Below are 26,606 nucleotides of genomic sequence, written 5' to 3' on the forward strand. Positions count from 1 at the left end.
CTGTACTTTAAAAAGATACATACTAAATTAAGTATGTGAGGGTGAAATGAGATTTGCTTTAAAATATTTCAACTAAGAAAAATAAATGAAGCTAATGTGTCAAAATATTGGTAATTACTGAATCTGGGTAATGGGTTTATAATCGTTCATATATTTCCATAGTTTCTTCTAAGTTTGAAATTTTTCATAACTTTTTAAAACATTTATAAGCATTCTATTGTCCAGAAACTTCTAAAAGGACTCTAAGGACACGTAGAAAAATGAAGTACAAAAATTATAAAGCTGGCATTTCTAGATCTATTCTTTTATACTGCTAGTCAGAATTCCATCTAATTTAAGAGCATTTTAAAATGAAGACCCTACTAAAATTTATACCAAGTGATGACTCATAACGCTTTATTCCAAAGCAACAAATGCATGTGCCCAAAAGACATGCAAAAACAAGTGTGCCTTTCACAAAAAAAAGTGGCCTTTTCCCTCCTACAAATTTTTAAAACTCACGATATACTTTAATGTCTTAAAGACTTTTTTTAAAAAAATTATTTTCCCTCTAGGGAAAACTATATCATAAGAAAAGAGCTCAGCAAAATTTCTGCAAATAATACATAGGTAAACTACAGAGTATTTCTTTTGGCCAAAAGGACTAACAGAGGAAAATAAACATTTTCAAAAGCATTTTGGAACCTTTTTCCAGCTAAATCTGTGCTCAGCTCTCTTTTCCCTCCCAAGATACGTCACTTAACTGTCTGCCAAAACAACTCTAGCCCATTCTACCTGATCACATTCCAAAGCTGCAGCTTTTCCTGGATTCACTTCTCAGTGATAAGCTGCTTGCTCAGAGAGCACCTATCAAACCAAATGTGATCATCTGTTCCTTCCTTTTCCCTTTCAGGGCATATTGCTGTCCATCAGGAGAAGTAATTAATGGGTGTATTATGTATGACAGCGTCATCCCATCAGCGTGCTGTCTGGTTTGAACAGCTCATATCAGCTCTTCATTCATGCCAAGTATGCTCGCTGTCCAGAGAAATGATAAAGCTGTACTTCCTTTTGGATTTTTCCCTCTCTATTCAAAAACGGTATACCAGAGCTATGTGTTACAGAAGCACAAGGAGGACAGAAGAAATCCCATCATCCTCTACAGAAAAGAATCTAATGGACTGAAAAGTTGGTAAAGGGAAAAACAAGGAAAGCAAGAGAATACAAGAGATCATCAATGCTTCTAGTCCAGATAATTTCTTAAAGCAACCTGATTCGGGAGCGTGTAAAATTCTGAAATATGGACAGAACTTTTCCAGAAGGTAGAACATCTATAGAAAGAACCAGGATTTCTCACTGCTGAAACATACAATGAATTTTTAATAAGTTCTGAACACTCAAGTTGTCCGTGGTCAGATCAACTGCAGTTATCAGATAAAGAAAGGCAAAATTCACCCTCTATTCTATAATCCTATCCAAATGGAATCCTCATCTGTTGCATGCTGCCCTAACTAATGCTACAGGATTACCAGGAATACAGATATAGAGACACTGCAAGAAATCAAACAGTGGTAAAACACTAAAGGAAGTAGAGAAGGCATTTCAGGTATCGAAGCTTACTATTTCCAGCCAGAGTTAAAATTACTGAGCTTCAAACAAACCACTGCCAGGTAAGATTTAATTTTATAACATTAATTTATATCTTGACTACTGAAACTAAACCTGCTGATTCTGTGAATGAGCCAAGAGATTTGAATTTTATGCAATTCTCCCTTCAGCTTTACGCAGATTCAAGCCTTCCGATGTAAACACTTGTTTTTACTTATGCTACATAAACTCATCATCCATAACTATATAACACCCAAATAATCCCATTCAATTTTCACTGGGTTTGTCCCACCTTTGTATTCATTTTTGAAATCGCAATTTTATTTAATAGCTTGAAAAAATGCATTGAGAGAGCCCCGATTGGGGCATGAGAGCCATTCACAGATGCTATTTACAGAGCATATTCAAATGAAACTTGTTTCCCAGGGCACTTGGTAAAGCAAAGAAAAATTAATTCATTTTTAATATTACTTCTATTAATGCAAAAGAACAAAGCTCAATGATTTTTATCATGACAAAAGAAAAGCAGGCTGTGATGTCACTGTCATTCACACTAAAGTAAAACAGTAACACTTGGGTAGAATGGGGTTAATTCACCCTAAAGATACTAGGGATATTTTCATAATAGACTAAATGAGGACATTTTCCTGATTTAACAATAGAACAAAAAGATGCCTGGTATTTTAATACCTCAAAAGCTTTAACTCAATTCAATGGTCCAAACTGTAAAATACAAAGAACTACTAAAGCCATCAAAGAATTTCAATGCCTTTGAGACATTCCCTAGAAATCACCCCATCAAGAGACTTCTAAAGAGACTGTCCATACACATACATACACACACAACACACACACACACACACACACACTCACGCAGAAAGGATTGTCACAATTTTAATTCCCTTGAATTTTTAGCCAAAATTCAACCTTATTAGTTTTCATATAACCTTAACTATCATAAGTCTTTTGTATCTGAATTCATTACAGAAATTCACTCATTTTCCAGTATCGAAGGAAAGCAGCAATTTACATACAAGTAGTAACAGTGTAATGTACCAGTTTGTTGCAGAGAAAGTGTTTATTAAGGAATTTCAAAATATTTACTTTGTATACAAGACCTAACTAAAAGTATTGTTATTTACTTAAACTTACCTAAACCCTTAAGGATTCTTTTCATCTTTTCCTTATTGTGATATATTTTGTAAACTGACAAGCTTCAAAAATACGTATATATTTTGTAAGTGAAATATATTAACCAATATTTCAACTCATATTAACTTCAGCAAAAATATGATATTAACGATATTACACTTAAACCATTAGCTTCCAATAAACAGAACTGAAGCGGGTATAAAATTATATTCCTGAAGTCTTCTGGATTTTATTTATTCATTGTAATGTACACAAAGATTCATGTCCCATCAGGCTGGGAACTTTGCTTCTGTGACTTATCTCCAAATGGCAATAAATGAGCACAGATACTACTTCCTACCCTTTAGCCCTGATCAGTATCAATCCCAATGAATCTTCATTTTCTTTCCTATCTAAATCAAGGTTTTCTGTATAATAATCCATTCTGAATAATGATTCCTGGTTTAAATAATAATAGCTTTCAAAAAAAACTCTATAGTCATTTGGAATAATTTACATTTTCCTCTTTATTTTAGTGAAAAAGTAAATTAAAACATTAGCTAATTTTATCAATTAACTTTGTCAAAGATGTATTAAAAAGTGGAAAATTGCTTCAACTTTAGCATCTCATGGGTACAAATGGATAAGTAATTTTATGCTAGTACCTGAAGATTTGGTTTCTTTATGGGAGTTTTTCCCTTGTATTGACAGATTTAACATACAAAAAGATTTTGAACATTCATAGAAGTACTAAATGACTGCCCAATTGTTTCTATAATTTAAAATGTATTTTATGCACATATATAAAAGTTATAAGGTTGTGTATCACTGGTTCATTCCATAAAAATGGAGCAAATATTTTGGCTACAACATTCTTGCAAAGATATTTGTTACTATATCCTTGGATTCTACATGTTTTAAGTCATTCAAAAGCTATAACTATGACAAAATAAAAGTAGGTATATAGGTCAAAATAAAATACCACCATTTAGTGTCTGTTAACTTTTTTAGATTCATGTTGTCTTTGTCTGAAATAGCAAGAAACAGTTTTGTATCTAAAATTAGAATATCCCTAAAATTCATTTTTAAGTGTTAACATTTATTTAAAGGGACTGGCACTACGAATTCAATAAATATTTACGGCTATCTGCATACTGTCACTTTCAAATTTTTCCTTAGAATTTTTGAAAAACTTTCTTTCATTCCAGTATAATGGAAAAGTTTTTTGAGCTTAATTCAACAATATTTCAACTAGCCGGTATATTTGTTCCTTATTATGGTTAATTTTCTCCATGAAGTGACCAAATTTGAATAAGGATGATGGTTCATCATAGAAATTAATCTCCTCTCCAGCTTCCTCCTGCTGAGAGAGAATAATCTTTGGTTTCTGACATTACAATCTGTAGCTGGGGAAGTGACTGTGATATCAAACAGATGATTATATCCTTTCAGTGTGAATTAGCTACAAAAGAGATGTGAGCACTATCATTTCAAGTCATATCACAGAGACACTAAAGAGATGCATGACAGGAATCGAATTAGAGAAAGATGCTTTCATTGCATTTGTCACTTTTAAAGCATCAACTACTAAACATAAAAGTACTATTTCACAGTTTACTTCATTAATAATTTAAAAGGAGGAGTAAACATCATGTTGCTATAATTCACAGATAAAATGGGAGTGAGGAAAGCACCAACAAGCAACCCGACAGTAATGGAAGGGAAACCTACAGAACTGAGGAACAGGTGCAAAATATCATCTTGGTTCGAATAGAAATACTGATGCTACTCAGGAAATTGAGAAAATTATCAGTACATTCAAAATGGGAAAGAATTTCTCTGAATGAGAAAGAGACTCTTAAATGTAGATTATAAAGTGATCCCATAACTTAGATTAATTAGTACGTGGCACATAAACTAGTATTGCAACATGGGGGTGGGTAAGGGAGCTCATGAACATTCTTTTAAGGACATATAAATTCATAAAAGAGGAATCTCTTTAATAAGCAAAACTAATGTGTTCTATGAAAGTCTTCAATAAAAATTTGCAAAAAATAATAAAAATAATTTGGGAGTTAGAGCTCAACAAAGGAGACAAAATGAGGACTCCTCTTACAAACATACACATATACAGACCATCTCTCCTCTTTTTATCTTTTATGCAGCTCTAGCTGCAAAGGACAAAGCAGAACAACTAACCCTTCTACACTGAATATAGGTGCAGTTTATCCCTCGATTAGCTGCAATAGCCCCAATTCAAAACATTAGTCATTTGTATCTTAACCCCCCAGACTAAGAGCCTATATAGATTATATGTTAAAAAAAAAAAAAAAAAACTCCATGAACAAGCCAAGCTGAAATCTTGTTATCTATAGTTAGTTTGCTTGAAACAATGGTATACAAGAGAATTTTTAAAGCATTTTTCCAGTCCTATGTACTGATTAATTACTACTATTTTATTATTCAACAGTTGTTTGAAGATCTTGCCATCCTCCATTTTTCACATGTATTGGAAGTTTTAGTGAAATAACTCAAGAATCCAGACCAGTCAGAAAACATTACCACTTTTATAGACCCATGGTTTAATGTCACACTGTTGTCACACTTCCTACTTATTATCATTGTATGAATGTATCATGTGCTCTTCTGAGTAGCAAAAGTCAAAGACAGTTTCCAGTGCAGTTATCCCAATAAAAATCTTTAGCTGTTTACAGAATTTCTTGGTGCAATAATCTAAATATGCTGGGGGTGGTGCATAACCTAAATCTAAGTCAGGCTTAGTACATAACATAGTGCTACTCTAATATTTAATCCTTCATCAGCTGCATGTCTTCCTTCAGATGTGTAGCAAAGACACAGTCCTCTGCATGCAATAATTTCTGGGTAACCTGTGGTAATACCTACAGAGGAGTTTTTCATACCTAGGAACTTCCACGGCACTTTGATAATATCTTTTATAACGCCTTGTTAGACTGCACTGGAAATCTATTTATACACTTATCTTGCCTACTAAACTCTTCATCCTCATGGGTGAGGACCTCAAGGATGAGGACCACATCTCATTAGTCTATTCCCAAGGTAAGCACAGGAGTAGTTAATCAATAGATGTGTTACACGAATGTGAAAATGTATCCTAATACATTCTCCAGTGCAATCTCAAACAAGCAGAAGAATAGTGATCCTAAAATATATCTCAAATTCAATTCACTAGTAATGAGCAAATAGGACAAGTACAGAAAAGTCAATGTAGGTAACTTTCTGCACAGTCATACTGAAATAATGACTACAAACAGATCCTATCTGCTAAGTGTACAATATTATGAGGTGTGCAAATACCTCATATTTGATATGCAAAATTACCCCTTCTACTTTTGCTCTGACATGGAAAGCACGTTTGCCATATCATATTGTTACCTAGAACTTCACCGATAATCAAAAAGGATCTAAACTGGCCCTCACAGATATCTGGGATTTGATGTTGGTGTGTACAACTCAAGATTTTTTGACCTGTGATATCCCATCATCTTTGTAACTCTGTTACATTCTTTCAAACAAGATCTTAGATAAAACATCAAGATACATAAGGCATACAAAAGCCAATCCACCCTGGTTTGCTTGAAATGGAAAGCCTAGAGCCTTGCTATCTAGAAGGTCCCCCTTCTCATCCCATCTCTCTTTGCTCTCCCCTCCCAACACTTCTTGGACCAGCTCCTAAGGTATATTTTTTGTAATTGTTCTGCCATCTAGAGGATCCACATAGGTATTCTTCTCTATTTTAGCATATTTAATTCCATATAGACACTGCCAAATACACTACAGTTCCTGGGATGAGTTATGTGAAGCAATAGTTTCTGCTAGCCCTAGTGGGCATGGAAATGAAACAGTGAGAATGTGTCATAATAGAAATCAAAATGCAGTATAAAAAAATGAACAAAATATAATTGTTGGAAATATTAAGAAGCCTCCCTTAAAATGTTCTTTCACCTATAACACTGTGCAAACATTTTAGTTGCCTTTAGTTGATTCCAAGTTTATGGGCTCTGTAACTTAGAGAGTTTGTAGTATTTAAACCATAAATCATATGTAACTAAAATTTATATCTAGCAGAATATTAAATAAAAGCAACCTTTTTTTTTTTTAAGAGGAAATATGTTTCATCCTGAAAAAAAAAAAACATGTTTTGATTATGGTGGCATAATTATGTTATGTCATAATTTATTATGTAATATTTTGTTATAATTATATAATTTATTCATTTCCATTCACTGATTATCTTCAACACTATTTCCTATTTACTAAGGAATTCTCATAACAACTCCAAAATCCCAAATGATTCCTATTTTGAACCCAATCTCCCAAATGAGCAATGTCTTTCCCCCTCCACTTAAAATGTTTTAAAATCTTTTGAAATATATTCTTGAGATTTTATTTATTTTTAAATATTTTATTATGAATTATTTCAAACAGATGACCAATACCCATGTACTTACCAGCTTTAATAAATATCAATTTTTGACATTTTTGCATCAAATTTTTTTTTTTATAAATAGGTCTGGGAAGAAAAATTCCAGTAGACAATACTTGAGATTAGTATATTAGAAGCTAGTCATAATTCTTATATCTTTATCAAGGTTTTTAAGTATCAGGAGAACTTTTTATCTCCCATCCAAGTACTAACCAGGCCCAACCCTGCTTAGCTTCCAAAATCAGATGAGATTGGGCATGTTCGGGGTAGTATGGCCATAGACGGAACTTTTTGTAGCCATAATTATACAACTATCTTTGTTACAAATACTTTAAATGTAAACATCAAGGCAGAGACTAAAACTTTAAAAAAAAAAAAAAGAAAAAATTTATTGTCCCTTTTCTGTCTCAGATGCCCAGCTGAACTTTTCAAACAAACATCCTGGAAGTAACAATAGAATCGTAGGCTAGTTTCTTGTATCTTTCCTTTGTCAGCTTCCTATGGTGTAGTAACATCCTAGATAGGAGTAAAATAATCAATATTACAGGGTCCCTTGGGTAGGAAACCAACTCTCGATGTAATTTTTTTTTTTTTTTTAATGTAGAAAAGAGATACCTAAACTTGTGGTCACAAAGGCAGGAACTAGTTATAATAAGATTAATCTCTTGTTAAAAGGAAAAAAAAAAGTATTTTTGGTTCAAATTGGTACCAAAGAGTTAGGAAGGCAGAAAATGTGCACCTCAAAAAACTCACTCATTCCCCATTTTAGAAACAAAATAAACAAAAACCACAACAGTAACTACACTTAAAGGGAACACAAAGCCTGGACTTCTTACAGTGAGATAGGGAAGCCTGCCTTGAGGATAATTCAGAGTGAGCTCCAATAAATACTCTCACCATGAAAGATACTATTTCTCGGCCCTTGAGCCTTTTGAGCCACTCTTCTCTTGCTCAGGCCCACTTCCATGTCTGGAAGTGTACTGCTGTTTTACTTTCCCTTCTAATAAAGCTACTCTTTTCTGGTGTGTATGTGTGTAGAGAGAGGTAGGGAGAGAGAGAGAGGGAGGGAGAGAGGGAAGTAGTATGTCAGTAGGAACCTATTCTAAGATGAATTAACATCATATTGCTTTAATAAATTACTACAGCAGAGAAATCATAATACCAAAACCCTTTCTATCAGTGACTGCAGGGGAGAGAGGGAGGGAGAGAGGGACGGAGAGAGGGACGGAGAGAGGGACGGAGAGAGGGACGGAGAGAGGGACGGAGAGAGAGACTGTTTCTCATATACTGCTGCCTTAGAAAGATCAACTGATCAACACTTCAACAAATGCCAAGGATGAGACAAACAAATCCTCCTCCTACTCTTCCCTTGCCTTTATTCACAAGCATATAAAATACTGCACATCACAATAAACTCCCATTTTATACATTCACATTCTCGCTAAGAGGCTATGACAGCATACTTAGAGCCAGGCTGTTGTATCCCAGCCCAATAACTTCACTGAGCACAATTCATTTGTTCTCTCTCTCAAGGACACTTTGAAAAAAGGATGGCCCATGCATATTTTCCTTTTCATTCCAACCCTGTATCTTTATCTGTGAAATTTTGAACCTTGAAACTATTTCTACAAAGGGAGAATCACAGGTTCTCTATCATACTCTAAGTTTCCTATAATATGATCTTCAGGTAAGTTAATCCTCCCTGTTAAATCAGCCAGGCTTAAATCAGAAAGACTATTTCAAAATTCGCTGCTCCTATTTAAAACTACAAATAAACTAGTCCAGTTAACTTTGGGGATCACAGTAGTCAATGAGAGAACATCTCTCTCTAGGCAGAGATCCAGTACAGATTGGCCATTCTGAATAAGGCAGTACTTTTGTATTATTACTATTTCCCTAGAACCCTCTGAACATGTTGTGGTACCAGACTATGGTAAATTCATGAGGACAGAGGAGGTGTCTTAAGGATTTAAAAAAAAAAAAAAAAAAAAAAGAGAGAGAGAGAAAGTACATTAAAAAATCGTAAATAAAAATACCAAATGAAAATTAAATAGTACAAATTGGTCCCTAGAGGGTCTGAGAAAAACAGAAATCAGCCTCAGTTTTTGCCCTTCCCAAGGTTCCTATGCCCAAGAAACATTAGAAGGATATAAATCATAAACATGGAAACCAGTGAGTAATACTCATTTTTACCCTCAATCCCAAGTCTAACAAAAACAAACATGGAAAATGTATAGAGGGAAGAGATATATGTCCATACCAGACAAGTAGGAACGTGGAACAAGAGACCAAAAAACAGACAACAGGACCTTTGGGCTTATACAGTACTCCAGGTCTCTTTCTCATCCTATAGGAATCTATTTAGGAAAAGTATATACTTGAGAATATTTATCATTTTTAACTCCGAAGAAAATGATCTCTACTTCCTCTCTATATACCAATCTGATTATATATTACCCAAAGGACACAACCCCTAAAGGAATCAACTCAAATTCCTCTCCAAAATAAAAATGGAATTCAATGGGATGTCTACGACTATGATTTAGCAACCACACTGTCTACGAACCTACAGAAAAGATACTTATCTGAGCAATTCATCTCCAACAAATACCTAAATGGCCTTAGGTTAAATCCCAAGTGATAGGAGTCTCAGTCTCCCCTCTATGAAAAGTGAAAGATTTGGAGCACCTGGTATCTAAGATTGTTTTGTTTCAAGGTGTACATTCTATGATGCCCCTTAAAGAATAAGAAAAAAGACACCAAAGATTCAAAACACGCCACCTTCACTCAACTAAGAGAAGCTATTTTGGCACCCTTGCAATCTTAAAGGGCACATGCAGAGAAGCAATAGAGATCTTAAATGGTTAAAAAAAAAAAAAAACTTATTTGTGGCTGTATATTTTTCTTAAGTCAACTGCTGGTTATTGGAATAGCAGAAGCAACACAAGGGATTTATGACTGATATTAGAAGAAACCATTCAGGTGAACACTAACTTGTTCTAGCTCTGAAATCATTATGTAATGATAGTTCTTAATTCTCTGTTCCCTGGGTTTCAAAACAAATAACTCATTTTTTCCCTCTGAGTTTTAAAGAAAAAAAAGCATAAGGATAACAAGGGAGAGAGGACTTAAGATATCCTGGTTGAATTAGTGCTATTTTTTTTTTAAATGACCACATTGTAAACTAGTATGGCTCATAACAACCAGGTACAAGCAAATCAAATATGTAGAGGTGAAGATACATTATTTTAAAGTTACATCAAGAACAGCACATTCTTATTCAGAAATCATACTATATGGCTGACAGACATGCATACTCCTACACAAACTGGATTTAACAATATCTTTTTGTTAGCAGCATGCCTTTCAAGTGCCAGTGCACTGAGAATGTCTTAACTTGACAAGACCTCACTGAGCAGCTTGCTCTAAAATGATGTCACTTTACCTGTTGCTTTACTTACGTAAGGGGGTCCTAGTGTAATCCCACACATGAACACTCCAAATGGACTGTCTCTAAAGCAACACTCCCTCCGATTTCTCCAGTTGTGGCCTGATGGCCATATACAATATAAACAAAGTTCGAATGTTAAACACACTTGTATGGGTTTCCTAGGAGAGATTCCCTGAGAGCAGGCAAAGCATAAATGACTGTATAAAAGCCTTGGGCATTAAAATAAGTAGTCAAGTACCTAAATGGGAAAGAAAAGGGAGTGCCACAGGAAAAAAAAAATCTAAAGGTAAAACTTGCCCCACGGCTTGGTCTATTTATCATTATTAGCTGTACACAGAGCTCAAAATTACTTCCTGTTCTAAGTAGAGGTATAGGTGAGTACCTTAGTTAATACCTAAATCACATTTACGCTTTATTTAAATTAAAGCATTACTAATTTGCAATACTATTCTGACTTCAAAATATAAGGGAAAAAATACAGCTTTCATAGTTAAATATAGCCTACCATTAAAATGATATCACTTAAACCTCCAATCAAAAATCCAAAAGACTAACCCGGGATTCAGAACACTTTGCAAATAAGTACTCTTTCACTTTGTAAGTGAAAGTTGGTCTACATTGAGGTTAAACTGAGTTTATGTATAAATATTAAATCACAACTTTTCCCAAGAATCTTTCCAGCACTGGAAGCAATCCTTCTCTATTTTCTCTCAAAATGAGATAAGATATCTAAATTAATCCAAGAGGTAAAGTGAAAAATATTAACAATAGTGATGTCTTGTCAATTTTCCTAATATGAAGATGAATTTCATTTACACATATATAGCGTACATAGTTTAACACATAATTATCTTTTTCCTTGCATTAATAATTATCAAAAGTGAAGAAAAATTCATTGTCACATAAATCCTGAGTATACTAGAATTCCCAAGTGACTGTCATAATGATACAAGTCAGATAGTTGAAATAAATCCATATTTTGTTTTTCATATTATTTCAGTATAAATGAAACAAGTAGCAAGTAATAAGAGTAATGTTCCCATTGTCATGACCAGATCAAAAGGCAAATTATCCAACAAAAATAATTTTTTTTAAATAGCTGAATGTTTTAGTTTTTTTGTTTTGTTTTGTTTTTTACCAAAAAGCAGGGCTGAGGGGCATAACTATTCCCAAATCATTTAGTGACTCATTTTCTATAGTGTATCCAAAGGGCCTACTGCTGCACAGCTAACCATATGCACTCTGCAGAAGGTGACAGTTCAGTATAAAGAATAGTAATGGGTTTTAGAATCAGACAGTAGGAAATCATACTGCAGTTCCATCACATACTAGTTATGTATCATTAGGCAAGTTATCTAACTTAAACTTAATACGCCTCATCTATAAAATGGTCCAATAAGGACCTTGCGGGGTTATCTTTAGGGTCAATAAAATATTGTACATAATGTACTGAATACCCAGCCAGGTGATCCATAAATAAGAACTATTTTAGCACATTCATTTATGCCTACACCTCATCTACCCCCTCCACCCCGAATTAAGGTAGTTGTTATTCAACCAAATTCACAAGTTGGCCCTAATACATATCACGACAATGTTCACTGCAAATTCCTGCAATTTCCCCCTTCCAATCCTCATCCTCTTCCCACCTAAACTCTACTCTGACAATCCCAAGAATTAGAAATTCTGTGTTTTGCAAAAAAAAAAAAAAAAGAAGAAGAAGAAGAAGAAATAAATTAAAATATTTCTGACAATAGCTGATTACTAAAATCTGTTCTGGAGCAAAGCAATAACAAATGGTTAAGAAGCCAAATATCAGTATAGTGGTCAAATCCAATTTGACTGACTGCTGTTAAACCACCCTTGCCAAATCTTGATCATGGTTTTTTTTTTTTTTTAAGACTCGACAAGTTTTTTAAGTGCTAGAAATCCTTACCTATATCTAGCACTAATACTATAATACCAAATACTATTACTCCAGATTTTCTCTTACTAAACTCAAATATCTGAAAATACATTTAGATTATGGGGCTGCTGAGAATAGCAGTAAGGAATAAATGGTTATGTCATACATCAAAATGTCAGGATGTGTTTCCCCTTATGAATCTAGAAACACATTAAATGCATTCCTTCTCTAGACGAGCCCCTATTTAAACAACACCCCTCAGGGAACGACAGCTACCCCAATATTACCCCAACCTCCCAGGAGATTGGCCAAATAGTTGTTATGTACTAAAAGGACTGCTAGCTCACTGAAGCATTCCTCTTCCTCATCTGTCAACTCCTACTGGGGTAACTTTTAGAAAACTGCACCTAATTCCATATGACACCATGACTGTTTCTCACATATAAAAACACAAAATTAAATGATTTTTCTGAACATTTTAGACGTATACACAAGGCATTTGGAATGTAGCTAATCATATATATGTATATACGCACACAAATATACATAAGTTTTATATTATACATGTACACTTGCACGTATATCTCTTCTTACTTGGTAGCTACAAACACTGAGATAAAATAAGCATTTTGTAACTATTAATGAGAAATAAATTAAAATCAATTATTGATGTTTTACCTTGTTTCACAAATGTACCCTCATTAATTCCATTCAGTTAATATAAATGCTTCCACTCTTCAAAGAAATTGAGAGAAGAGTCAATAACACAAGAACAGCACTGTTTATAATATAGATAACTCTGCAATAAAGCTTAAGCAAACAAAAAGATCAAGTATTTCATCATCACAGCTTGACCTCTTGTCAGAGGTCATTCTCAGCCTCATTCTGAGAGAACTGGTTCCCCTGAGCCTTTAAGGAGAAACAGGGTACTTGCATTGCCTTGCAATGTTTTCCCCAAGGTACTTATTACCGTCATTGTTTTAACATATGCCCACAAATTCCTTGATACTCCTTCCTCCCTCTAGTAGGTAAAGCTTAATTCCCATCCCCTTAAGTGTGAACAGGACTTAAGTCACTCACTCCTAGTGAACAGAGAATGGAAAGTAACCTTACAGTGGAGAAACCTGACAAAAACCATGTTAATTAAGTGATCAAAGTTAACATTATCAGTAATGTCATGTTGGTCTCATGTGTCCACTGATATAAACCAACAAGAAAGGCAAATCATGTCTGTGGTATTCTCCTCAAAAATTCACAGCCTCAGGCCAATCATGAGAAAACATCAGAAAAACCCAAATTGAGAAATATTCTACAAAATACCTAACCACTATCTTCAAAAGTTTGGTCAAGTCCAGAAAAGACTGAGAAACTGTTATAAATTAGAGGAGACTAAGGAGATAAATAAATGCAACCTGGTATCCAGAGTTGGAACAGAAACAGGACATCAGTGGAGGAAAAACTGAGGAAATTCAAATAAAGTCTCTGGTATGTGACTGTTAATTTCTTAGTTTTAATAAATGTACTATGTTTATGTAAGATGTTAATATTAGAGGAAGCTAGGTGAGGGGGCATGTGGGAACTTTATATCTTGGTGCGCTTCTGAAAAATCTAAAATATTAGAAAATAAAAAGTTTAAAAAATAATTGGGCCTTAATGTCACTTAGTATTAAATGAATCCACATGCAAGATATGCTGTAATTCAACAACTTTCCTCACTTGTTGAAACAGAAAATGATAGTGAAAAAATGGCTACTCGGGCACTAATATGTCATCAAATCCTTTTAGTATTATGACTTTACTTTGCCATGAAATAAATTTTTAAAAGGACAGATCAAAATGGATGAAAGCTGGATCCTCTGGAGGTGATATTAAAATTCAATAGGTTGCACTGCCTAACAGACTTTAATAGAAGCATTGAGCACAATCAAAGACAAAATTCATAGAAATAAATGAAGGTAAAGCTAAAATCAGAAGCTCTCCATGCAAACCTCTCTGATGAATATAAAAGGTCTGATGATGGATAAGTAAAAAATAAATTAGGTAAAAATAGATCCACTGATATGAAAGGCTTCCCAACTGGTAGAACCCTCAGTGACATAGAAGATTAGAAAATAAAGGTCAAGCATAAAACATTCAAGTGAGAAAAACATTACATGAAGCATTTAAGAGATCAAAATTTGCAATATCTGATAGCACTGAATTTGCTAAAAAGTTTACAGTCACCTGCGAAAAAGCATAAAGACACACACCTTTTAATACTTTTCAAGGAAGATTACTTCGCAAAAAAAAAAGAAGAGAGCAAAATAAAGTATAAGCTAAATTAGGAGCTGAACAAGAACAAGAAGAAAAACAGAAGTACTATAGATACTGAAATGAAAATTCTAGAAGACGGCATTATTTGCTGAAATTTGGGGATGACTTAGATGATCAGAACTGTAGAGAAGATCCACATTTCTTCTCAAATCATGAGGAAATAAAATGTATAGACTTCATCAGAAGAACAAAAGGAGGACTAATTCTGTTTAAAGAAAAAGCTAAAGTAGCACTAGAGAAAGCCGAAGAAGCCAGCAATGGTAACCTACGATTAAAGAACAAGGAAGAGATGTGGAAAGTCCTAGGAGAGGTAGAAAAAGCACTGAAAAAAATCACCAGAGGATCTACAAGAATCCCTAAACAAATGGAAATCAAAAGGTCACAGATTTGAAGGAAAAGGAATTAAAGCTGCCAAGGCTGAGTCTGTTAAAGGAAAAATGCGATTTCAGGGCAAGAAAATGAAGGTTGGGAGTGATGATGAACGTGATGAAAATGATGCAGCTGGATCAGTAAAAACAGACAAAGATGAACAGCATCAAAACAGAAAACAAAATGGTACGGGAGACCAGTAGTTTAGCGAACAAATTTCTATGTATTCAGCTGCTTTTATCTTCGGAGTTTTAAAAAAAGAAAAACACATTAGGCTCACTTCAATGTCAAGCTGTAAGAAAAGGAAAGATTTTTGTGTGTGTGATTTAACCTTTCTTGTTATCCAAATAAAGTGGTTTTTTTTTTTATGTATAGTTCTATTTGTTATTTCAAATTTTCTAATTTTCAAAGGAAGAGTCTTCCATTAAATTGCCCTTATAATACAAGAATATATTAGTAAAACAAATAAAATAACATACCATATAAAGAGGAAAAAAATGGAATCTCTAAGGGCAATACAACTATCTGGCTGCTTCATGAGAAGAAAAAAGTTCAAAGTTTAATTTAAAAGTATAGGCTGCTGGAGTGATATGCTTTTTTTTCCTTTCAGTCTAATTGCTGGCAAAAGGATACAAAGGCCAAAAAAAAATGTCATTACAATTAAAATCTCCCCTGAAAATACCTTTTTATCAAATTACATTGAGGAAGATATATAACAACTTTAAATAAAAATATGCATAGACAACTATGCTGACCAAATTATAGTCTAATCATTTGTATTTTTTCCACTTAAACACAGCTTATAGACTTGCACATAAAAGAATTATTTTACATGATTGTCTTTAATATTGCTCCAGTCCATTCTGCTCACACTGTAAACATTTTTCTAATTATGGTTATCTGTGACATCTTGAAAGGAATAGATAAAGCATATGACATTAATTCGATGACTCACCATTTGGGAAAGAAGTGGTGGCGGGAGACAGAAAAATTGCTTAAAGATCTAACATTTTATGCCTGAATGTAAGTGAGAGTGTGGTACCATTCTCAAAGCTTATGAAACACAACTTGGGACTGCAAGACTACTGTTCAAAAAGAAAAGTTAAAGTCATGATTATCTGTTTGAGGCTTACAGAAAGAGTCCTAAAAAGACATCAGAAGATTCCTGATCCCACCAGGAAAAATATGATTTCAAACTAGTCCCCTCCACTTAAAAACATGAGCTGCCACTGCACATGGCCAGAAACTCAGAGCAGGCAGCATCTGCATGTTGAAGGCACAAGATGAAAGGTACTCAAAGGACTGCCTCTCCAAAATGTTTCCCATGCTCTTTATTTTTTCTACCATTAATGACACTGAGTTGCTTACTGTGGTAACTGAAATTCTATCATTTTTAGACTTTTTTTTCCCTTGTATAGGGGAGATATGTAAATAAGACAGGTAATGCATATATACAATGTAAGAAATTATGAAACGAACATAAGTAACCATCAACCAGGTCAAGAAATAGAATACTGCCAACATCACTCCCCCACCCCGACATGTGCTATATGCCCCTTCCCAATAATTACCCTTCATCTCACCACTAGAATTGACTACCTGATTTTTATAATGATCTTGATTTTTATAATCATTTCCTTGATTTTCATTTTACCATTTAAATATCCATACCTAAATAACAAAGTTTACTTTTCTCATGTTTGAACTTTATAGAATCATACTAAGGAACTGTGTGGGTACGTAGGTCTCTTTTATTTTATGTTATGTTTGAGAGATTCATCCACTTATTTATGTATTTATTCCACCATTAATGGGTATTTGAGTTGCTTCCACTTATGGCTCTTTTGAACAATGCTGCTATGAACATCTGTACACGTCTGCTGGTGTACATGTGCTAGAATTTCTCTAGAGTATCTTCCAAGGGTGGAAGTGCTGGATCTTCAACTTTACTGGAAAATGACAATTTTCCAAAATAAATATACCAATATATATATATACACCACTTCGAGTGCAACAGAAATTCACTTTTGAATTTACCAGTCTGCAAACATTCACTGTTACAATGGAAACTCTACACTAGGACAAAACATCGCATTAAGCTAGATGTAGTCTTTGTAAAAGATCTGCCTTCAAAACGACATTTGAGAATTGGGCCAGGGGTATATGCATAGCACAGCTAATCTTGGAATGAAAAATAATATATAAAGAACAGTACAAAGCATAAAGCTCTTGTCTGAAAAACCAAGTCTGGATTACACAGAGCAGTTACAATGACCATCCTTCATGGTACGTGACAGACACTGAGATAGAAGACAAAAACAAATGAATAACTATAGGTGGTAAAGTGGGGAAAAGGGGAAAGACTTTATTTTATGACTTAACCTAAGACCAACTTTTAAATGCTTAGAAACTCAGACCACCACTGGTGATTCAATAGATAGACTTAATAATCAATTATATTATACCCAAGAACAACTTTTAATTTCTCAGAAACATAAGGATATATAAATTCTGTTGGCAACCATTGCTATGTCTAATATTCAGAGAAAAAAATTAGACTTTATTTGACTTTACTAAATCCAGTTAATTAAGCTACAACAAAAAATTTCAGATAAAATACTAAATCTAGGCACTATGGTTACATGTGAAGCAGAACTAAAATCAGTGGTAAATTTGGGGTAAGATGCTGACATCAAATTAAGCACTGTTACTTCTTTCTATTTTTGCATTCCCTACTGAGAGAAATAGTATTGCCTAAGGTTAAACAGAAACATCAGAGTGTAGCATACAAATCCAGACCTGTTCAACTTAAGAGGCCTGTACTTCTTATATTAAACCACAATGACAAAGACTGTAACGTCATAAGCTGAACAACAATGTCTAATGTTAAAAAATCAAAATTTTCAAGATTAATAAGTTATTTATAATTTTGGTTACTTTAGTACTTAGTAAATTATATACTAACAAAGAAAAATAGAAAATTGAATCTAAAAGTTTACATATTCTTTAGGAAGCTTGAAATGCAAAGTAATTATGCCACTCCTCTAATCTCAAAAGGCTGTGAAAGTTTCAGTTATGCAAGGTAAATAAGTTCTAGAGATTCACTATACTGCACAGTGCCTACAGTTAGCAAAACCATATTGTATACTCAAAATTTGCTACAAAGGTAGATTTTACGTTAACCAGTCCTACCATACGCACACACACAAAAGGATAATAAAAGTGGCAGGAGGAAACTTTGGGAGGCGATGCATCTATGCTCTTGATGATGGTGATGATTTCATAGGTGTATACTCATCTCGAGACTCTTCAAGTTGTAGGTATTAGATATGCACAGCCTTTTACCTGTCAATCATACCTCAGAAAAGTGGTTTAAAAAAAATGGCTGTAATATAATGTAGCAACCAATAAAATTTAACGCGCTTCAGAAAACAAAGCAAAATTTGAACTTTTAGGAGAAAATATAAGAGAAAATTTTTGTGATTTGAGGGAAAGACAAATTTCTCAATCAAGGCGTAAAACAGAAGGGAGGTAGACAAGGGTAAAGGGGGTCAAATATATAGTGATGGAAGGAGATACAACTTTGGGCGGTGAACATGCAATGCAATATACATGTGATGCATTATAGAACTGTACACTTGAAACCCATAATTTTATTAACCAATTCACTCCAATAAATTTAATAAAAATAAATATCTCCAGGCTGGCATTGCCCAAATGTGTATCCCCAGTCCAGACCTGGATCCTAAACCCTAGATGCTTTAATCCAATAATCTGAGTGATATTTCGTAGTGGATGTTGTGCTGGGTCTCTTCCATTTGCTACTCCAGATTCAGCTTTCACCCTTTCCCTCCCTATTCTGCCCTAAGAGGTTGATCTGCCTGTTGATAGCAACAGGCTTCCCATGCTTTCTGGCCTCTGGTAGGCTAGGCTTATAGTATGCCCTGGAGGAAAAAAAGAGTTTAAGACCAGAGTATTTATTCCTGTTTCTCTCCCTGTGGCATTACCTTTGCTGGCTAGATCTCCTGACCAAAGGTGATTCATCCTCTCAAGGTAAACTGCACTAGATGAACCTCTCCTTCAGCATTCTGGTAACTAGTGGTGGTAACATCTCTGCTGCTACCTGCCCGCCCAATACTGTACTAACTGTTTCCCTATATGCTGCCCACACCTTTATAAATGATTCCTTTGTTAAAACTTCCTTCTAATTATACTGAGTGTGCCATCTATTTCCGACAGAACTCTGACTAATCCTGATGTCTAACTGGCATCTCAATTTTAACACATGCAAAACTGAGCACCTCCAATAGTTTTTATCCATCTCAACTGATGGCAACCCACTTCTTCTAGCTGTTTAAACCAAAAATCTGGTGTCATCCCTCTACATCTTTTTATTTCATTCCCCATATTCACAAGTCCTATGTGCAATTCCCTCGAAACAGATCCAGAATCTAACCATGTTTCACCACCTCCACCACTACCACCCTGGCCACAGCCACCATCAACGCTTGTCTGGACTGTTGTAATAGCTCAGCTGGTCTACCTGCTCCCTCCCTCACCTATATTCAGGTTACTCCAAAACAGCAGCCAGAGTGATCCTGTTAAAATACGAATTAGCTATATCACTCTTCTCTTCAAAACCCTGCAGTGGCTGCTCATCTCAGAGATCTCAAAGTCTTTGAACTTGCTATTTCCTTTGCCTAGAACATTCTTCCCACAGATAGCCTCAATGTTTGCTCCCTCACTTTCCTCAGGTCTTTATTCAAAATGTCATCTTCTCAGTAAGACTTCTTGTCCACTCTTTCTAAAATTGTAACAGCCCCTCCCCACTTTATTTCTATCCTGAGCAATTATCACACCTCATAGACATTCCTTTTCTTTCCTTTATTGTGTGTCTCCAGCCTCTAGAATGCTAACTCCTTGGCACAGGAGTTTTTGTCTGTTCTGTTCACTGCCACATGCTCAGCCTTCAAAACAGTATGTGGAAATAGGGAGTGCTCAAATAATCATTAAAACCACAGCTAGATACCAATCAGATGGACACAATCAAAAAGTCTAACAATAGTACATATTGGCAAAGATAGTGAACACTAGGAATTCTAGCTCATCTCCACTTTGGAGAGCAATCTGGCAAAATCTCGAAAAGTTTATGACATGCACATCTAACAAACTAGCAATACCCTTTCCCTGGTTTCTATATTTACTTACACAAACAAGGACAGTATACTAAAAATAAGAATCATACCAAGGAGTACAGTCAGCCTATCTAGAGGATATTCATGATATTTTATAATCAGAGAATGAACTCCACCTCTCAAAAGTAGACCAATATAGCCCCACTCTAACACATATTAAGAAAGCACATGCTTTCTTCTCAGGCTTATGCTGTGGTGAAAATAAAATGGTAAATCAGCTGCAGAGAGGATAAGAAATGTAAGCACATATCAAAAGATGTGACGGGTGTGATCTCCTAAGAAATCAATCACAAATAAACAAGTCACTTAAGAAATCAGTAAGCAAGAGACTAAAAAACAAACCCCCAAAAAAACGTATGGGGCCCAAACCATGACAGGTTTTAAGTTATAAATAAATGGCTAAAAGAACCAAAATCATAAGCCAATGCACATAACTGCTGGGTTAGACTAGAATTTTAAATCGCCTTCAAACACTTATGCAGTATCTTTCATTGCCTGAGACTGTCCTAGTAACTGATCACACAAATGAGTCAATTAAATTCACAGGTAGTCCACATGTTAATTTTATTGCACTACTTCACAACTTCCCCCCCCACCCCGAAATCTTTTAGAACAGCTGACAAAAATTAAAGCTAATAAGCCCACATTTTACCTCTCCTAGATTGAATAAAAGGCTTTTAAATCCATAATTGGTCAAAATGAAGGAAATAAGGGGAAACTACTCACTTGACTGGCAAAAAGATGAGTCACCAGTTGGATGCCATCGGCAAACCTCTACCTAAGGTTGTTAAGCTGTGTGTCACATAGAATGTGGCACCAGACTGAATCTGCTCTTCTGACTCACACTCTACTACTCGTTCCACTTACCTCTTTCCTTCCAATTATTACCTTAGAAGAGAATTCATCACTACATGATTCTTAGTCTGGTAAAGACACTCAAAAATACAGGCAGATGAGCGGTGGGGAAAGAAACATAGAACTCAAAAGCAACATAGAAGTTGGGGGGAAGAGGGAGTTCAAAACAAACTGAAAAGATTTTTTCATTTTGCCTCATTGCTTCTCACATCTTTATCCTTTAAATATTTTTTAATCTGGCAATTGTTTTATTGAAGTAATTGTAGATTCACATATTTGGCCAATTTCCCCCAATGATAACATTTTACAAAACTATAGTATAATATCACAACCAAGATATGGACATATTGACACGGACACAATTCACCAATCTTATTCAGACTTCCCCAGTTTTATTTGTACTCACTCATGTGTGTAAGTTCTACATTTTTATCATTTGCATAGGTTTGTGTACCCACCACAATCAAGATATTGATCAGCACCAGCACCACAAGGCTCGATGGTGCTCTTTTACAACCACATCCGGCCCCTACTCTCCCATCCCTAACCCTTGAAAACCACTAGTCAGTCCTCTATTCATCCTTTAAATTCTTACGCCATACCCAATAGGAAGGAGCCATCTATATAACCAGCCCTGCTCCATTATTTCCTGCAACTACTCTCCAGTTTCAAATTATTGCACATTGCCCAATATGAAGATCTTAATAAACAGTCCAAAAACAAAATAAGTTTTGGTGTACAGATGCATATGTCTCTAAATATGTGCATATCCACTAATATGCACTTCTTTGCTATAAGGGAAAAAGGAACATATATTCTAGAAACTCCATGAAGTTCAATATAAACATAAGTGCCCATTCCTCTAAAATCAAAACACTGCTGTTTCTCAGACTGCCCACTTAAGAGGGGCATAGTTCAGCATTTTTCATTTATACAAAGCCTTTTATCTATTTCGACCACTACTTAAGCCACTCTACATCAGCACATGGAAACCCTGACTTCCACTTAATGAAATGTCATTTTTTTCCTTGCTAACCATTAGACACACTGTCCTTTATTTGGATTTAAAATCCAAAGGACTAATGATGAATTGCTAGTTACTAAAATGCAATTTAAAAAGGAACATAAATAAAATGTCTGTGCAACTTTCATAGCACTAACCAGTATGCAAGCAATTGGAATGCATACCTGCAGAGCTGAGAAGAACACTGAAATCTGTCCCCCTCTGTGATTCTCCACTTTCATTATCGACCTCTTTTTCAGTATCTTGATATCGATCCCAGTTAGAGACTATCTTTCTTTTAGAATAATTTCCCTGTTCTTCATTCTCTTCTCCATAGGTCTCTGCATCACTGTCATCTTCAACCTGCAATCATCAGAGACAAATCAATAAGCAGCTAATGTAAATCTTGACTTTAGTAGCCTTAGCAGTAAAATAAAATCAGAAAAATAGTATGTAGGTATCACAATAAATAGCATACCTATAGACCAAGCTCTTTGAAGATATTAAATATTTCAGGATAACCTTATATACCAGAGTGTACTTTCAGAGTAAACTTTTCATTTAGCTTTGAAAAAAGAAATCTGGCAAGTTCCTACCCCAAAATGTGTGTAACTGATATTTCTAAAGTCTACTCCCAGTGTATCCTATTTGAGTAATTGTTTCCTCTTATTGAAATAATCAAGAAGGTAAGTCTTAAACTCAAAGGACCTTAGAATGAAAGTCAACTCTTTCGATTTACAAATTTTGCAAACACACTTCATAAATGTTATAAGCTTTAAATGAGAACTCTGCTGAAATGCATCCTAGAGAACAGTTTCCAGTCTTAGGCATTAAAAGGTCAAGAAAACATGCAGAAAATTGAAGAATGTGAGAAATAACAAAAGGGCATAATTTCTTCAATAACTGAAAAAGGGAAAAATGGTGGAGGAAAAGGAAGAAACCTATAGATAAGAAGAGCTTAATGGACATAACCAGTGGTGATATTGGGAATTTATCTGTACTGATTCAAATAATATAACTAGAGAAAATCACTTATGAGACAAATGGAAAAATGTGAGCAAAGACTGAATATTTGATTATATTAAGGATATTATTTTATTTGTTTACTGTTTGGTATGACATCAGTATTGTGTTTATTTTGTATGTTTTTACCTTTTAGAAATAAATATTAAGATATTTATGGATGAAAGATACGACATGTGGGATTTGTATCAAAATAATGAGTGGAGAGAAATGGTGGGTAGATGTGAAATAAACAGCACAACTGATAATCTCTGAAACTGGATGATGGGCACATGAAAATTCATAATATTATTCCATCTACTTTTATATGTGTTTAACATTTAAATTTAAAAAGAGATGCATATAGAATTTAAAGACAGTTCAAAAAAGTATCCCAAAAATCATAAAATCTTTATCAAGAAAAAAACTTATGAAATATATTAAAACAACCCATCTGTACAGGATGGGTTGGGATAGCCCTTTTTTAAAGTTTTTATTAACACAGAAACAGAACATGTGCACTGCAGAAAATTAGGATGAATAAGCAAAAACTAAATGAAAATCCCATATTCCCATCACCTGAAAGTACCATTACTAACATTTTAGTGCATATGCTTCTAGATTTTTTTCTATCTATATATTTTTATATACATATTTGGTAAGCAGATTTCTCATCAATATTCTCCACTTCTCCTTTTCAATAAATTTCATTTCATATAATGTCTAGACTCTCCAAATTTCCCTGACGCCAAAATTTTCCTTTACAGCTGGTCTGCCCAAGCCTACCCAAGACCGTGCATTATATCACATTGTTTGCCCCTGAAGTCTCTTTGAGTCTAGCACAATCTCTATTTTTATGACACCGATTTACTGAAGAGACCAGTACAGGGAGAATGTAGAAGGACTCATCTTCTGTCCAGCTGCTTCCTTGTGGTATTTGTTTATAGATTAGTTTACAAGCAATATCAGATTTAAAAAATCTAAAAAATCTAAATGCCCAATGGAGTCAAATTAAATCTTTTTTGACTAAAATACAACACAGATGGTGCTCTAAATCTTTTGTTACTTCATCACGTCTAAGGACAGATAAATGGCTGAGCCAACATAAATAAGTAATGCTAACATTAACCAACGAGTTTGGGTGATGAAGACAGACCCGCCCACTATACAGATATGTCTATCCTCCTTACATCTAGGACCTTGTCTGTATAGTGTTATTTTGGTCCACTACAGATTTCTAGTTCCCCATCAGCTGTTCACCCAACAGATTTAAAACTAGTCACTAATCCTCACCTGAATCAAATTTCACAAGTTTTCATCAAACGGAGGGAGTAACTGACCTTTCGAGATCACTCTCAGCCTTCAAGTATCATGAGCCTCCTTGACAACACAGACACAAAATGACAATCTACATTATAATCTAGGCATTGCAAAGATTGCCTGGAACCTAGAGGTTTCCTGCCATTCCTAAAAGATTCTCAGAACGAAAAGATGCTAGCAGATTAAAGGTATGTGACTAAATGAGATCTGCTATATAAATTTTAAAAGGGACATGCTTTAAAAAAAAAGAGACATGCTAAGGAAAATAGCTTTGTAACTAATAAGAATTTAGGGGCTAGAATTAGAGTCAAAAATAGTAGCAGGGTTTAACCTGGGAAAATCCAATATCCTTTTGTTGGCCCACTGGGTCATCAGAGTTCAGAGAGACTTCTCCAGTTTGTATAAAACTTCTAAACATAGCTATAACACATGACAAAAATGTAAACCTGGGCAAAATAATTAGCTTGGTATGAAAAAGGATTATGATCTGAAACACCTGAGGAACTATTAACTCAATGAAACAAGCACTGACATGGGAGGCAGGAGACCTAGATAGAATGACCCTGTCATCACCATCATTTAATATTTACGAAGTGCTTATAATAGGCTGGGCTTCACACAGGTGAATACTCATTAATACCCAACTTAGAAAAAACACTGAACAAAGATCTCATTACTCCCATCAAGTGCAGAAAGAAAGGGAGTTGTCATTAGCTCCATCACAAGAGCGTAGTGAGAAGTAAATTTAGAAGACACTTACGTAACTCAGAGAAAAGTATATCTTACAAACTCATAATGACTTTATGTTTGCTTCATTTTGCAAAGATCTGGGACAAAATAAAATATGCAAAGTCCCAAGATGGAGAGAAAGAACAGAATAAATAATACTGATGAATATTTGTAAAAACTAAATATACATTTTATTATGTAACAACATCATTACAAAATTAGTCTGGTGTACATTGAAAACTATAAGACACTGATGAAAGAAACTGAAGATACAAGCAGAAAAATAATTCTGTGCTCATGGATTGGAGTAATTAATATTATTTAATATCCATATTCCTCAAAGCAATCTTCAGATTCAATGCAATCTCTATCAAAATTCCAAAGACATTTTTCAAAGAAATAGAATAAGCCATCTTCAAATATGTATGGAACCACAAAAGACTCCTAATAGCCAAAGCAATCTTGAGAAAGAACAAAGCTGGAGGCATCATGCTTTCTGACATCAAACTATATTACAAAGCTATAGTAACCAAAACAATGATAACAGCATAAAAATAGATACATAAATCAATGAAACAGAATAGAGCCCAGAAATAAACCCACACATATATGGTCAATTAATTTATGACAAAGGAGCCATGAATTTACAATGGAGAAGGACAGTCTTTCAATAAACTCAAAATGAATTAAAGATCTGAACATAAAACCTAAAACCAAAAAACTCCTAGAAGAAAACAGAGCTAGAAAGCAACTTAACATCAGTTTTGGCAATGTTTTGGAACTGACACCAAAAGCAAAGGAAACAAAAGCAAAAATACACAGGTCAGACTACGTCAAACTAAAAATCTTATGTGCAGCAAAGGAAACCATCAACAAAATGAAAAAGCAACCTAAAAAACAGGAGAAAATACTTGTAAATCATATATCTAATACGACCTCTCCCCCCATAACAGATTTTAAAAGCAATTGTATAAAACAATGTACATAATTATGCTTCTATGTTACAAGCCCAACAATACATTCGCTAAACAGCTCAAAAGAGGTGGGTAGGAACAAAAGTGTATTGGACTAAGGAAATGACTCCATATGGGAATTCAAATACACAGAAACAAATGAACAAAACTAAAAATAGGAAATAAGCCTAAAAAAGCTGTATGTATATGCTTATACTTCTTGCAGTCTTTAAAAGATTTAAATTATATAAAGCACTAATTATAACAATGCATTGTCAGTTTTATAACATACAGATGTAATATGTATAACAATAATACCATAAAAAT

At 34.5% G+C, this 26,606-nt stretch overlaps 2 protein-coding genes and 1 pseudogene across 2 annotated transcripts in view; 2 read left to right on the plus strand and 1 right to left on the minus strand.

Annotated features, from left to right (window-relative positions):
* The window catches only part of AVEN (apoptosis and caspase activation inhibitor), a gene marked incomplete at its 5' end in the record, with an annotated part of 139,323 nt that overhangs the window by 84,292 nt on the left and 28,425 nt on the right, over nt 1-26,606 (minus strand). Inside the window, one exon of the mRNA XM_025038760.1 lies at nt 22,461-22,638. Coding sequence (XP_024894528.1) covers nt 22,461-22,638 — 178 coding nt within the window. The remainder of the gene's footprint in view (nt 1-22,460; nt 22,639-26,606) is intronic.
* CHRM5 (cholinergic receptor muscarinic 5) overlaps nt 97-26,606 on the plus strand; it is a 71,249-nt gene continuing 44,739 nt past the window's right edge. The window contains exon 1 of the mRNA XM_006920525.2: nt 97-1,649. The gene's annotated coding sequence lies outside the window, so the exon portion shown is untranslated. The remainder of the gene's footprint in view (nt 1,650-26,606) is intronic.
* Nucleotides 14,196-16,516, plus strand: LOC102887280 (annotated as a pseudogene).

Source organism: Pteropus alecto, unplaced genomic scaffold (genome assembly GCF_000325575.1).
Source record: "Pteropus alecto unplaced genomic scaffold, ASM32557v1 scaffold86, whole genome shotgun sequence".
Lineage (NCBI taxonomy): Eukaryota > Metazoa > Chordata > Mammalia > Chiroptera > Pteropodidae > Pteropus > Pteropus alecto.